The sequence below is a fragment of the Pararge aegeria genome, chromosome 3 (genome assembly GCF_905163445.1).
Source record: "Pararge aegeria chromosome 3, ilParAegt1.1, whole genome shotgun sequence".
NCBI classification, from domain to species: domain Eukaryota; kingdom Metazoa; phylum Arthropoda; class Insecta; order Lepidoptera; family Nymphalidae; genus Pararge; species Pararge aegeria.
Genome location: NC_053182.1, coordinates 6,709,194 through 6,725,598, shown reverse-complemented (window position 1 = coordinate 6,725,598; position 16,405 = coordinate 6,709,194). Strand labels below are relative to the sequence as shown.

Here is a 16,405-nt window from a genome sequence, read left to right as displayed (position 1 = left end):
ACTTAGTTTTTTTTAAAGGGTATTATTTTTAATGTTGTAAAAATATTGTAAAAAAATTGCTAAGTCGATAAAGAAATAATACGAGGGCTGTGACCTATTGGTCTATTTTAAAAACTGAAAACTTAATTCCAATTGGCCAAATACAGAATTTGATAAAATATAATGAATAATGCCCATTCAATTATATTGCTTGATTGCATGTCATGTGCGTATTTTTAAATGGTTTATCTATATTTACTTACTTATATTCTATAAAATATCAACCTTTATAAAATATGTCTGTAAAAAAATAAATATATTACGAAATACATAAGCTTATGAGTGATTTCTTTTTCTCTTAACTAAATATAGATTAAAACCCTGTCACGTAGACTGATATATATTTATTTAAATATATTCTGTAGCCTTTCTTTTCATTTAAATTCATGTCATCGCGTTGTTAGCTGGAATCTGAAATTTTATTTCAATACTCTAGGGACCAACTCAGTTTGACCACTCCATACAAATTTGACTGATTTACGTTATTTCAGTATTGTGATATGTTATATCAGGGCCTCACTTCTTGTTCTGCTTACATAATATTCATATTTTAGTACACTCATACCTCCAATTTATTTAACAAATAATTTAAATTTGACCCTTTTTTGTATGAAGAAGCATATGAGTTCAAGATCCTGTTTTATTTTAATTTATATTTGATATCTAAAACTTGCTATATATTTTAACACCCTGTTTTAGCGGGATAAAAAGTCCGTCTCCAGGATGAAAGCTTTATCTGTGTCATTTTCCATCCAAATCGGTGCTGTGATTGCACATAGGTAACAAACAAACAAATCAACCGACACGATTTCACATTAACTATAATAATAGTACAAGTCAAGTAACTGTCAAGATACTACATTAAAACATACATAATACATAATGTTGCTACTGTGTTTTATTCCTATGTTAATATTACTAGCAATTGTTCATTCGAATATTTTTTAACAAAATTGGAAATTTGTTATATGCTTCCAAATCTTTCCGTAAGACTGATTAAGACCAATAAATCTTAACATTATAATTATTTCATAAGAGACTAAAGGGGAGACATTTATGATTAAATTACTCTTACACTAACCTGGCAAAGCTTAGAAGAAATCGTGCAAAATAGAAATAATAATATCACAGCCCTTAACAATTAGTAAACAAAAATGACAGAATTAATACATCAACAAAGGTATTCTCCTATGTTCCCTAGATAAAGTATAAAAACCTATATTAAATATTTAGTATAATTGCTGCAGAGTACATCGTTATTAAGGAAAGGCAAGTGATGAGCTTGAGCTAAGTTACCACAAATCCGCAAAGAATAAAAACAAATGAGTCACGGCACATGTCATGTAAAATTTTATTTAAATAAAAATTAGAGTTTTGCTGATTGTAGGTGCTTAACGACATAATACAAGTAGAAGGGATTAGCGAAGAAGCATATGACCGATTGTTTTGGAACTTAACCAAAACACCTATACAGCTTACTTAATAGTAGCCCATTACTAAATTTATTTGTGCATAAAAATGTAACAATACATAAAAGAGTTCTCTAAGCTTAATCCGGCAGTGCAGTGCAGTAGCAGTTGGTTTGTGCAATGGCTTTGGGAAACAATAGGGAACAATTGTAGAGAGCGGAACCACCAAACACACAGACTGCTTAAATTTAAAAGAAAATCCATAACTCGACTATGAAGAGAGTAGCTATCGCCACTCATCCAAATTTTATCACAATTTTCACCACACTTATTGCTAAGTTGTGCTTACAAAACTTCTTTTACTTTTCAGTTAGTTATGGTATTAAGGCTATAATTTGTTAAGAACCCTATAATTTCTTGAGATTTGATCATATATTTTTTATTGGTCGTTTTTTTATTTACTTACAAAACTTAAGAGAATATTATTATAATACTTAAATATAAAAATAGTATATTGAACTAAGGCTATACTTATATTTCATCTAATAGTAAGTACCTAACTCATCATCGTAAATTCGAGACGATTCATAAAATCTTAAAGTAACATATCACATTTCCATAATTAAATTAAATTAAAGGGACCATTAGTACTCAGATTAAAAATAAATTACCTGTATGAATAAAAATTTTGTCAGAATTTGAATGTGCCTACTCCAAAATAGAATATAAACATTATTGTAAAACCTTATGTAACTATGTTAACATTGTTACAAAGTGTTACAACCAAACAAACTTAATTGCAAACTTTTGCTATAACAACGTACTAAGCGCATAATGATTGTACCTATTACTATATGTTTACCATCGCATCACCATCTCGCATCACTAACACCAGGGGAGTTTTGATTGCCCACATGACAGTTTGGTATGAGTCGATGTTCTAACTGATCAATCTACATCTCCTGACTCCGCCATGCCTCCTCTGAGCTACTCGATAATAGCGAAGTGCGGGTTTGACACAGCGAGAAACCATAGAGCAAAATAAGAAGAGGCAGAAGAGTAATTTCGTCTACCTCTTCTTAACATCGGGAGATCGATTGTTATAGAATAAAATCGACAATGTGACAATCAAAATACTTTTTGATTAGCTGATCTTTCCACTATTTCCTAAATTCGTATGCTGAGAGAGGGAAGGTGTCCTATAACTCAGTCAATAACAACAAATTATTGTGGGAATTTTGACTAGCAATTGTTTCGAAAAATTAAGTTTTACCCCGTAGGTATTGCAAAATTGCACTTACAAGTTTTGATGTTTTACAACAATGTTTATTGATTTGTTTGGTAACGGCACCTCTGATGGATACTGTTTACATGATAATCTTTAATTTTGTACTGGTCCCTAAAAGTAGTCCAATAAATGCTTAGCCTAGATTCCTTATTCATTTCTTCCGATATCCGTAAGAGTTAATGGCTGAAACAAAAATAGATTAATTAAATTCAAATCAGGGAAACATTTTATACTCAATTTTTTTAAGAACAGTATCTGTGATGACAAATAAAGTTCCTATTAGTTTTGCGCATATCCCACAGATGACCAACAACCTCATATCACAGAGGCGTGGAGGTCTAAGCTCTAAAACCCAGTCTACTATCAGAGAGGTGTCATGGCCAGCATAGGGATACTGAAAGGCTGCAAAATACTATTGGCTGGCCTGTTGGCTGGCCTTTAATTGCCTCGGAAGTAGGAGAAAGATCTCCTACTTCCGAGGGACCGTGTACGGACGCTAAGAAGGCTTAGCGTCCGTACGCGGTCCCAGCGCTGATAAGAAGATGACGGCTTTTCTACGAGATCGAAGCCTTTTTTTTCTTCATCTATATTTTCTCACATTTGAAACCTTTCCTAGAGTTCCACGAATATCGTGAGACCTTAATTAGCCAAATCGTTCAAGTCGTTCTCGAGTTTTAGTCACACTAATTATTAACAGCAATTCAATTTTGTATACGGCGTGTGTGAAAACCGAAATAATATATCACAGGCTTTAAGAGTAACATTATGCACTGCCTCTGAGACTTATCTTTGAAACTGAAAACATAATAGTTTTTTAGTAAACTTTATACAGAAAGAAATCAGATACAGCCGTAACATCTAATGCAAAGTTTAAATCATGTGACTCCTGTCAATTTATTAGGTACCTACGCGTCGCGTAGCGTAGGTACAATGCACGTATCGGTATTTTATCTTCAATAGGGTTTTCATACGTTATTTCGTTATTCGTTTACACTGGTATATAGATAAAAACACTATTTTAAAAAAACGAATGGGCAATGGGAATGTCAATGTGACTGGGCAACTTACCGGCAAATTCTTTATCGCAGATCAATAATAGTTCCAACCATTGCGGTCCGCTGACGTTAGGAATGCTGAGCGTGCCTCCATAGCAGTCCGGTAGGAACTTGGGAGTGATATATTTATACAGTTGCTCTCGGTCACTGCCCATAAACACGATGCGGGATCGCAGCTTCTCTTTGAGCAAGGGCTTGAACAGTTGGAAGATCATGTTGAAGATAAACGGCTGGTTGATGATGTAGAAGCCTTTTATTCTTAGCGGGATACTCTCCTTAAATAAAAATAAAAGACGTATTAGAAAAATATTTAACCAACATTTCAAGAGATACTTATTTTCCCACTTTGTTCAACTGCATATACTCGTAAATCCATATAAAAAGTAGAATAATGTAAAATATATTAATTAAAATAAATATTAATAAATTGAATACCATCAAATATTTTCCAGTTCCAAATGAGACTTTTTCCCAGTAGTTTACCTGATTCTGAATCCGTGAGTTGGGCGTCAGGGAAAAATGTATTACGAGTTCAACGGTTCGGCAACACGGTTGTTTTAGTGGGAATGTGGGTTGCATTTTAGTGGATGATAACAGATTTTGAAATTGAAGTTCCTCCGGTCATTAACAGAGAAAATATCAAAAATTTGTATAAGGTACCTAGAGAGGCACATAATGTACTCGTACATGCAACTGACGTAATACAATCAAACTTATAAAGTTATGCGAACCAGTACTGGGATTACTAAACGTAGGGAATTACGTTTGATTCTTTTAGAAAAGCTTGGCAGGTCTTGGCTTGGATGTCATCTGCAGACGTAGTTATTACAGGATGGCGCGAGCTTTATCATTAATTTAAATGAATGATGAAATTACCTGTAACCAGTCTACAATTCGCTTAGCGAACTGCGGCGTAAACTGCCAGACTTGTTGCATAGAAAGGCCGTCCATATCAAATATTACGACGGCGCCGCAGATCTGTGTCTCGGGCTCCAACATAGCTGCTTCCAGAAATAGCACGCAGCCTTTGAAAACCTCGTCCAGTGAGCATTTGTTGTGGTTCCATTTTTCTGTAAGCAGTAAAACCAGATTAGTTTTACCTTTAATTGCTTAAATGCTGATCGATATTCGCCACGTATGTTATATATATAGCATTTTTACTGGGGTTTGCACCAAACAAAGTAAGTAATAGGTAAATTCACTCACTCATCCAGAAAATCATAATATAGAGAAACTCTGAGTTGAGAGTGGGGTTCAGAATTAGAGTTTTTACAAATTCACTCAATCATTCGGAAATTCAAAATATGAAAAAATTTAAAGAATATATATTGTCAAATAAACTAAATTATATATTTTCTTCCAGTAATTGCAAATTGCTCTAGTAATTGCTTTTCTATCGCCAGTCACTTTAGCAACGTAATTATTGCACATTTAGGTCCGTAGAAAAAATCATCTACTACCTACTTTAAAATATAAATGTAGTAATTTATAGGTAAAGTATTTTAAAGGCACAAAAACCTACACACATTGCGTTATTAGGTACAACATCGTATATTTAAACCGATATACCTATGCATAGTGTTGAAATATGTAACATCTAACAATAACACGAAAGCCATATACTACTTACTTAATATCTGTCATTATGAAAACAAATTACAAAATTATGAGGAATGATGAAAAAGAATAACAGTTTTATAGTCATTAGTGATGTAAATTTAGTACTCAGGCGAAATGCACCTTCTTTATTTGTTTTTTAATGGACACGACATTATATAACGCTTAAGAATGATCTCAATTAAAATGGTATATTTTTGTTTCTAATTTGGGCTCACGAATAAATACGGAGGTTATTAAAACATAATATTTGGTTAAAATGAGGATGGATGATGTCGATATAACCTTGAAGGATTTTGCAACCTAATAGGTTGAATAGGTAGATGTTCGTAAACCGTTAAAATAATTTGCTGTGTATGCAGGCATTCGTCCAACAACTTGTTGTTGTTTTAAGTGTATAATTATTAATTTATATCATATAAATTCTAAATGACAATGTGAGATGGCGATAACAGAAAAGTACACCCGGCTAAGTTTGATTTGGGCTTCTTCTCCAGGGCGCGTTTAGAACCCTCGTAGCTTTAGTTTTAGGTTTACGAATATGGTTATCACCATCATCTCACTACCAGTTTTCATGTAATGCATGCCTTTGAATTTATGCAGCAGTGGACGTCTATCGGTTAAGACGACTATGATGATGACGTTGATGATTGTAATTATAAAAGAACTTACTGCCTAATTCAAGAACAAGAACTCTCCGGCCCAGCTGGTCCCTATTAGGCAGGACGCGCAGAACATTCTGTTTGAAGACGTTTTGCTCTTTGCTAGGCGCGAGGCCTTCATAATGCTTGTGATGCTTTACTTTGAATGCGTAGTACCTCTTAATCTGAAACATAATATTATTATAATTATATTTTATTTACCGTATCCGTTTACTATCTACAATAATCAATCATCAATAGACTATAAAAGTCCACTGCTGAAGTAAAGGCCTCTCCGAGAGGAAGGGTTTGAACATAAATGACGATGACCGGACGGGTTGGCGAAAGCATTAGATGGTGGTGATAGATGATTATTTACAATCATCACATGAACCCCTTACTGGCCCACTACAGGCCACGGGTACCACTCCTACAATGAGAACGGTGTTCAGCCCGTATTCCACCACACTGGCCCATTGTGGATTGGTGGACTTCACACGCCTTTGAGAACATTATGGAGAACTCTCAGGCATGCAAGTTTTCTCACGACGTTTTTCTTCACCGTTGAAGCAAGTGATATTTAAATTAGCCAAAAAGTACATAACTTAGAAAAGTTAGAGGTGCGTGCTGGGATTCCAACCTCGGCCCACGGAAAGTGAAGCTGATGTCCTAACCTCTGAGCTTCAATTATTTACAAATAAAAATAATCAAGGTACTGGAGAAATGTTCACAAAAACATGCATACACATAAATTGTAATCACTATCCGGTTGTATCGGATTATTGCAAATAAGGCTTATATGTTCATATTGATACGTTTGGGGCTGATTTTTCAATCGGTAACAACTGTCAAAATGTTTATTCCCTAGTTAGAGATTATATGACAATTGAGTATAGCACTATTTTATTCATTTTTTTATATTTTTAATAAACAAATAAATAAATATAATGGGTAGTAACCCGGTAAAGAAAATAAAGGAATAATAAAGAGACCCAAAGATTGGAGTAGAATACAAAAGGCGGCCTTATCGCTTAGTAGCGTTTACTGCCAGGCAACCTTAGGATTAGGACAACATGAGCGAGAACAAACAGGTGGTGTAAAATTTTTATAAACCTACATTCAAATAACTAAATACGAATACATAAACTAAAAATATATAAATATAATATTAAAAATAATACATATAAATAAATATAACAAATAGCACTTGTGTACAAAAAAAACTCACTATTCTGTTACCTATAAGAATACGTTGGGCCTAAAACAGCTTTTATTTTTGGGATAAAAATTTATATTCAGTTAACGTTTTCCAAAAAACACAATTTCTCAAAGCACTCACGGGTCACTTAAGTACTTGTTATAGTCCGATTCAAACTTTATGACTTCTCGAACTTCGTGCGTTTCGATGCGCAGAGTTCAACATTCGGTATCAGCCAATCTGCGAGAAGCTACACTCGCAGCTAACTTCCGCGACGACATCAAGTTTGTATCGAACTATAACAATATGCCAATATGTTTTCTTACCAAATCATATGCACTCTGCGGGTAAAATTTGCATGGTCGCAGAAACCTGATAAGCCATGCGTCTCTCTCTAATGGCACCACTAATTCTTTGTCCGCTGGAACAAAAACAACATCCAAAATTTTAATACATTCATTACCATTTATGCATGCCTTTGGAAGCTGGGTAAACTAAGAATGTTTACTTGTTCAAATATTAATACAAGATTTTTAAAAGCATGTGGCTATTAATATTTATGTGTCAATAACATTTTTGTTAAAAAAACAAGCTATAGAGTTCATCTCCTCTTCATAATATACACTCATTGTATTGTGTCATTTACAACGACTAAAGACTAGGTACCTACCAATTGTATATCACATTATGTATGTCACTGACATAGTTATTATGATTGGGGTGCTAAGCAAAAGGGATAAGGGGTACATCATTCATAATAATAAAAAAAAACCACTACTTTTCCTATTATTCTTACTATTAGAGTTATGAATGTACAAAGTTGTCATTAAAACTGTTTTTATTAACATTTTAGGTCAAATGGGGTCACAGATTACTATAGCAACATAAACTTTTATATGGATACCGAATTATCCAATAACTAACTGTACTTAGGTAACTTATTGTAGGTACTGTACTTTTAATTGTAACTCAATAATTGAAATTAGAATAATTTCTAGAAATTGAGTAGATATCATTAAAAAATTCTTTAGGTATCCGTATCGTCATATCAATCTTTTTAGCCCTAAAGATAAAGTTTGATCAGGTAATTAGTTACTTAACTTCAATGCAATGGATGGAGTTAATACCTATTTGAATGGTTATGACGAAATACTAAAATCGTATTCCTTGCATGCACTATGCCTTAGCAATGTCTCACTTGCAAATTCTTGTTCTTATACCTACCCACGTCGTGATTAACAATTTACGTTTTCTTATGTGGCTGATTAACAATTGAAAATAACAAAAGACTAAGTATTTCGTAACCAGAAGAGAGCATTTTGTAGTAGTTATTGGCCAAGAACTTTAGACTCGTACCGCGTACGTGTAAAACGTTTCAAATTCGCGGAGATTGTGTTATGGATATAATATATTATCCTTCTCCATGTAATGATTGAACTACATTATCTTATCCTAATATATATATATACTGCTGAAGAATTTGTTTGTTTGTTTATTTGAACGCGATAATCTTAGGAACTACTGAAAAATTATTTCATTGTAGGATAGCCCTATTTAATGGCACTATAGTCATTACACTGGGTATATAAATTATTACTAGTATAATATTATTATTATTAGCTATTTCTTGCGTTCTTCGTCCGCTTTTACTACCAGTATGAACCGTTTGTTTTATACTGCAATTTTCCCATCAGATGAAATTGCCGTGTATGGCTAACTTGTAGTGGTAAAAAAAGAAAATAAACCGCAAGCGTCCATTTGTTTTCCGAGTCATGCGCCTTGTCATACCTACTAACTTCGGAACTCGTTGATTAATTTCTGTATTTTGATAATACTACGGATTTCTTAATTCTTTCATAATTACGTAGGGAAACGAGATATCATAGCTGTTCTTTTCGTCGTCAACTGATAGCTACTTATTTCTTATATCATTTTCTTGTATGCCTTTGGTTGCCTGGAAGAGATCGCTATTTAGCGATAAGGCCGCCAAATTGTACGTTCTACCCTTATTGTGCTGTTGTATTTGTATCTCTGTAAATTTTCTCTGTGGTGTACAATAAAAGTGTATTCATTCATTCATACATTCATTCATAGCTGAATGCTCTTACAAAACTAAAAAAAAAAAAACCAAATTAATGTACCTTCTAGCAAACTTCTTAGTTCTTCCACAGCGGGTTTGACAACTTCTGGCGTTTCTCGCAATTCACGTCTCGCGATTTCCCGGACGGATTCTCTGGGCTCCTCGAGTTCGAACTGCAACAGGAAGTCGCCCAACTGCACACCGGGAAGGGTAGTTACGTCAGACAGCATGTGTTGCGATACTGGAATATTAAAATAAGAATTATTATTATTTTCGATCTATCTATATTCGATATTGAAGTCGAGGATAATGGATGAGGACTACTCTGCGCTAAGTGAATCTGCTTTGCATTTTGATTGCGAGGAATAATCATATATTGTAATCATGTATTTTCTAGTATATAAATGAAGTTTTTTTTTAGTTTGTGAAGATATGTAAGATATATAGTCATTAATGCATTTCGTAGTCCTCTACTGCCTCTAAACGCATTTTATCCGACAAGTTTATCCTGTAGACATTAAGGTCGAGGATAAAAATGATTATAATAACTGAGTTTATACACTCGAATTCGATTGCGAGGTAATGAAATCGTGCTATTGTAAGTAGATTTCTTGTTACTAAATTATTAATTAAACCATTGATGAAACATTAGGCTTGGGTCTGAAGCCTAAACCTACAGTAAAGTTTTAATGAAAATTACTACACAAAATTTTTAATGAAACTGTAAAAAAATTGTATACAAGGTTTTCTTTCCCTCTTACACTCCCTTGGTTGACACTTTTAAGCGCAAGAGCGAGAAAATCCGCTTTAGTCTTCTTACACCAACTATTACAATTTGTATACAAATAAATAAGACTTTAGAACGAAAAGAGAAAAGCCCATATTAGGTTTGTATAATATGTATTTCACAAGGCCATCGATATACTATAGCTATACAATTTATTGTTATTTTTTAATAATTCAATGCATTTATAAGTAAGTATGTAATGTTGGTTGGTACTTAGTAGATTATGAGGTCATATGCTCAATGGACCGCTGACTGGTGCAATACTTAAGTGTAACTAACACATGATAGAAACCGATAGAAACGCTCGACGCCCGCATACACCTTTTAAATGCACATCCGTACTATATATTTGTATTTATTTTCTAGAATTGCTTATAAGGGAATTAAGGAATTTTCTCGCGCTACATGACAATTGATATTTTTTGCTCGTATCCAGGGAAAAAGGTATACGTACAATTTTCTAAATACTGATCAGTACTAGTAAGAAGGTCAAGAACACACAGAAATTCACACTTTCGCTTTTATTACATTAGTAGGTATTAGTTACCGTTGAAAACAGCTCTATAAATAACAGTTCACAGAAGTACACTTCTCGATACAAAACCTTATTTTTGAATAGGTAGATACTATTGAAAACATAAAAGTATTTCACGAAATTTTGTAGAGTATGCATTCTTTAGTTTATCCAAGTTTGTTCTTAGCCGAATATAAAATATTCCGTTCGGAATGCGGATTCCAAAAAGATTTTTGAGTATGTGTACGATAGCTAGTGAACTCCATAGCATGCTGGTTCCTCACTATTTTTTCGTTTACTGTTTAAAGCAAGTGATATTTAAATTGCTTTAATTAATAACGCACATAACTCCGAAAAGTCAGTGGAGCCTTGGCTTTCCCACTAGGCTATCACCACTTCAAGATCATTGCATTGTTATTACTCTTTGAGGATCAGTAATATGCATATGCTTGAGGATAGTAAATAGTAATATGAGTAAAATAAAAATAAACTTTATTGTACACCAAAACATAACAGCTTAAATGAAAATAATTAGAATCAACATATATTACGCACGTACAACAGGCGGCCTAATCGCTACAACGCGATCTCTGTCAGGAAATTTAATAAAGGACAAGTTAAAAGTTGAATTATGGTGTACAAATTAATTAAATAATAATTATATTAAATAGACCAGTACATATGCTTAGGACACACAATCCAGTTAGGTATAAAGAGGCGAACCACCGAATCAAACTCGGATGGGCGGCGTTCGGGAAACTACGTGACATCTTTGCGTCCAAAATCCCTCAGTGCCTGAAGACCAAAGTCTTCGACCATTGTGTGTTGCCAGTGATGTGTAACGGATCTGAGACGTGGTCGCTAACCATGGGCCTCATAAGAAGATTCAGAGTCACACAGCGAGCGATGGAAAGAGCTATGTTACGAGTATCTCTACGTGATCGAATCAGAAATGAGGAGATCCGTAGAAGAACTAGAGTCACCTACAAAGCTCAACGAGTCGGTTGATTTGATGATGATGATGAAGCAGAAGTCGCCGTGTTAAGGTTATGGTTGGTTGTCATTACACCGGCAACCAGACTGGAAGGGTGTTACCCTTCAGACTGGAACGCAGCAATGTGAGTTTAGTAGTAAAAACACGCATGGCGGTCGTACTTCCTCAGACTAGCTCTGTCACAAATAGCCATTTAATACCCTCAATACTTTTAGATAAATTATTGTACAAATATTTTCATTGAATATATGCAGTGTAAGTTCCAACCATAACACGTTCTGTCTTAATTATTATATTTTAGGTTCCCGGATTTATATTGCAACAGCAAAGGAAGAGAATTTTAAAAGAATAGGTATTTACTTTTGCATGTGATGTTAGGGCCTCTAGGGTATTTGATTTCTCTCAGTAAAAACTATGACAATGGTTTACTCAAAAACGTCTCAGACACGGTAAATAATGTACCTGTAATATTGTAAATATACCGTATAGAATTGTCTGGTTATCGCGAATTAGGTACCTAAAGTAATTTAAACTTCATTGTAGATAGCTCCACCTTATAACACCCTTCATTTAGCGTCAGGGATTATTATATGTAAAATTCTAAAGGTAACTTTTTTTGCTTCCTTGCGTAACTGGAATTTTTACCCGCAGAATGCAGTTCGCATTCGCGGTACCTTTCCATGTAGTATACCTACCACATGGGTAGTTCATTCGATAAGAATGGCAGAAAAAACTGACCCAAAGCGCCTAACAAAAAAGTTGGGCACCGTCCGTCCCTACTAACCGGTTGTGAAGACGCATAATGTGCAAAATATCGTTGTTGATACCGTATTAAAAATTAAAAACATTATGAATCAGAAACATTTGGAAAAATACAAACAACATCTTGTAAGTTTTTTTTTTCAATTATGCATTGAAGATGGAACAGGAAATGATCTTATTGACTCATTAGGAATAAAGATAACCGACTACATCAAGGTTTATATTTTACTTGGGTACCTACATATACAGGAAAAAAACACCAATACACACAGTATTTGGCATTGTCCGTGTCAATAAAATCAAGGTTATTTCTAATAATGCCTAAATAGCTACCTATAGAAGGAAATTAAAACAATACGTGAATCCTTAAGGCGCAAGCCACAAAAATATATAATGAAGTCGCGGCGTTGCTGACAGGCAAGGACGTCTTGCTGTTCTTAACGTGGTGAGGTGCCTCCTTTACCCCAACGAACAGTTGTTTGTTGGCGTTTAGGGTGCTGCAGTTGCATCTGCAGTTGCAACACATATAAAAATCAAGACACAGTTGATGCCTTTTATAATGTTTTATGAAGGGCGTCAACTCATGCGTTTTATATGACATTATATTCCATATATTTGTTACAGTCATTTTATAAAGTGGGTGAATAATTAAACTTTTGATAACAATACATTCATATTGGCATTAAATTGATTAGGCTTTTTACAAATACGCTTATAATTATTATTTAATTAATAAATAGTTTCCAAGAAACAAATAAAATTATATTTGATTAACAACCAATGTTCATGATATTGAGTTGGTGGGTATTTCGATATAAATACGGGTGCATTTTCGATACACTTCATCCCCCCGATGTCGTAGAGCCCTGGGGCTCTTCTCATGGCGAGCTTTAACGCTCGGCCCAATACCCTGGTGACGCCGTAGCAACTCCTCAGGTGGTCAAGCAAGTGTCCATCCGAAAAAGAAACGAAAAAGATACACTTCAGTCCTACATGGACTCGGACGATGCAAATATATATCTATATCATATTTTATATGCAATTCTTTCAAAATTTCGTCCAACGTGCGACCAATTACCAGAAGTAAGTCATGTAGTTGGTCACTCACAGAACGCAAAGTTTAACACTGGTAAGGATGCAGATTCGACCTCAAGGCGTCCGCGCCATGTAAGACTCATGATCTTCCCATGTCATCTTATGTGTGGCTTGCGCCTTGATGCATACTAATGTGCATACTGTCAATTTTGTTTTATTCTGTTGCCCGTGCTCCATGATTAAAGCTTGCTCTATTTATATTTACTTTTAAACACCTACACGTTGCTCATATCTATAATTAGATATCTCTTTACAAGGCCAACGCGGACTAAGGAACAACGCGGCCACAACGATCTGCGAGTAGGTTCTGCTAAAGGGTTCATATTGTTAAAAAACTAAAGTAAAGTTGATCCCACGACTTTATCGCAATCTGTTTTCAGGTGGAGTTTTTGCTTTTTCTGGGCTCTTGAAAATTTCCTCGTGATAAAAATTCTATTTAAGTTCCAATTTATATTAATATTAGTTAAATAATTTTGTGACGGAAAGGTAAAAATATGCATATTCAAGAACACAGACAGATATTCTAGCAATATAATTACGGATATACCCTGACGCGATCTATTATCCGAGTCATTAATTAGTGTCACTACGCCCATTCATACCATGACTTGAGAAATTCTTAAACGTGACCAGACAGGTAAGTCCCAATTAACAGAAACCACTAGGTTTCCTTGTTCTCCGTCATCAGGTAATGAAGGTATACCGATATAAACGTATGAAGTATTTAAATAAGGACGGTCACTGATTGGATGAATTTCCTTCCTCACGTCTCATTAATATGTTTTGGAAGATTTACTTAACATCACAATTAATCAATTTACTTAATCACGACAAAACTGGATATTGGCTGGAAGAACCTTCATTCAAACAACTTAGTAAATAGTAAGGATAATTTTTTCGATATAAAAATACCGTTTATTAATAACACTCCTTTTGGGTTTCGGATAGAAAAAAAACTAATTTTTGTTAATATATGCTTAGAAAGGGTGTAATATATGCTTAAAAATTTATATATATTAGGCTCCGAAAGTACTGGACCGATTTCGCCAATGGTTTATAACGAAGAAATTAGAATAATGTAAACCAAAGTAGAAAATCTTTTCCTATAAAATTCATAATTTGGCGTGCGCTGAGAAAAGTAATGATACGTAAAAAATATGCATTATATAAATAAAGTACTCATTATTACTTACAATAAAGCCCGGGAGGGAATATATCTAACTATCATAGTTCAGTCGTAATAGCAGCTCTTGTGTTCTAAAATTTTATTAGATCGCTTTAAAATCATAAACCAGTTATTATACATAAAACTATCTATTTTAAAGAAGTTATGCTTGGCGGATCACACTTTAAAACGTACAAATAATAGATAACATAGGAAATAACCATTTTGTTATAGTTGGATTTATTTTAAGTTTTGAAAAACTATTTCAGGTATTTATGGAAATTATTTGAGTGCAGTGCAAACGGAGAGTACTTTACAAAATAATGAAATAACGCAACTACTAGCACATTTGCATTGTTTTGAAAAGTTTTTATTTCATTTTACAGATGCATCCTAAACATCGTCTATTATGTCTTCATCTACAATCCACATCCATGTTTCGTTTAAATTACTAACCTGCCTAACGATGATTACGGGTTCATAATATTTTAAAGCAATAAAACCAAAACTGCTTCTATCTCTCAACAAAGTTTTGAGGAAAATTACATCACAAAATGACTTTATAATCACCACTGTGAACACTGGTGATTATAAAGTCATTTTGTGATTTTAATTGAGCAGAATATAAAATATTAATCCGTAATGAAACAAACAATATAAGAATCTTCCAATTTTTTTTGAAGTTCTCGATACCTCACCATTATCAACCAAGTTAAGGTCACGGGTCTCCTCTCGAATGAGAAGGGTTTAAGCCGTTATCTACCACGCTGGCCATGTGCCATTTGGTAGACTTTACACGCCTTTGAGAACATTACGGAGGCTTCGGTCTCCCATTCGGCTTCCCCGATCGGGAGGCCGAAGCCCTAATCTCTAGGCTATCCGCTGATTCATTTAAGCGTGAACTCGAACTTATCGTGAAAATCCAACTGCTAAAATTATGTGCCTACTTCTGGAAACGAGAATAAAAAAAATTAGATCTTTGAAGCCTATCATTATTAAAAAAATTATCTTGAAGTAAATACAAATGAAAATAAATAACGACTATCTATGCAACAAAAATTAGAAATGTTCACATTGTGAACATGTCGAAAACTAACGTCTTTATTCGTTGTAAAAAAAAAAACAGCGAATATTACTTACGAGAACGAGAGTAAGGTCGCTTCGCCTGAGAGAGCTACATCCAGTTACACAAGAAACCACTAGAGTTTATTGACCTGGATAACGGAGAGAAGTGCACACAACAAAAAGAGAGCTTACTGCCAAAAACCTCCAAACTTAAAGCTAGTATTTATATAGTATTTGACAAAGTAGGTCCTACTTTGTCAAATATAATGTTAATATATATAATTATGATTTAATGGCTAGCCAGATCTTCTCCGGATTTCCAAAGGCAGGTAAATTTTATTAATGGAAATTATATTATAGAGCTGTTTTAACGCGGAAAACACGCTTAAAGGTTTTATTATAAATAATAATTATTAGAGTGTTCAATGCTCCCTGCATTGAAGTTTATATGAAAATCCTATGGGTTTATTTAGAGTAGACATTCTCTCAGTAAGGGCTTAACTTATTAGGTATCCACCTCTAAATTAGTGGAATGGGGATCAGAAGTTTCTGTGTTTGAACTTAGATATATTTTATGAACTCATTTAGTTTATTCATTAATATATGAATCATTAAAATAACTTTTACTGTAAAAGCTTTATTTAAAATTTTGAAAAATACCTATTAAAGTTATAGAATAGGTAAAGAAATTAAGTA

The 16,405-nt window shown here is 34.0% G+C and overlaps 1 protein-coding gene across 2 annotated transcripts in view; it reads right to left on the bottom strand.

Annotated features, from left to right (window-relative positions):
* Positions 1 to 41: 41 nt before the first annotated feature.
* LOC120636152 (clavesin-1) overlaps positions 42 to 16,405 on the bottom strand; it is a 36,774-nt gene continuing 20,410 nt past the window's right edge. For both annotated transcript variants that reach the window (XM_039907489.1, XM_039907481.1), the window contains exons 2-7: positions 9,389 to 9,568; positions 7,574 to 7,668; positions 6,081 to 6,234; positions 4,668 to 4,861; positions 3,805 to 4,066; positions 42 to 2,919 (exon numbers count right to left, since the gene is read on the bottom strand). In XM_039907489.1, coding sequence (XP_039763423.1) covers positions 2,888 to 2,919; positions 3,805 to 4,066; positions 4,668 to 4,861; positions 6,081 to 6,234; positions 7,574 to 7,668; positions 9,389 to 9,568 — 917 coding nt within the window. In that variant the 3' untranslated portion in view covers positions 42 to 2,887. The remainder of the gene's footprint in view (positions 2,920 to 3,804; positions 4,067 to 4,667; positions 4,862 to 6,080; positions 6,235 to 7,573; positions 7,669 to 9,388; positions 9,569 to 16,405) is intronic.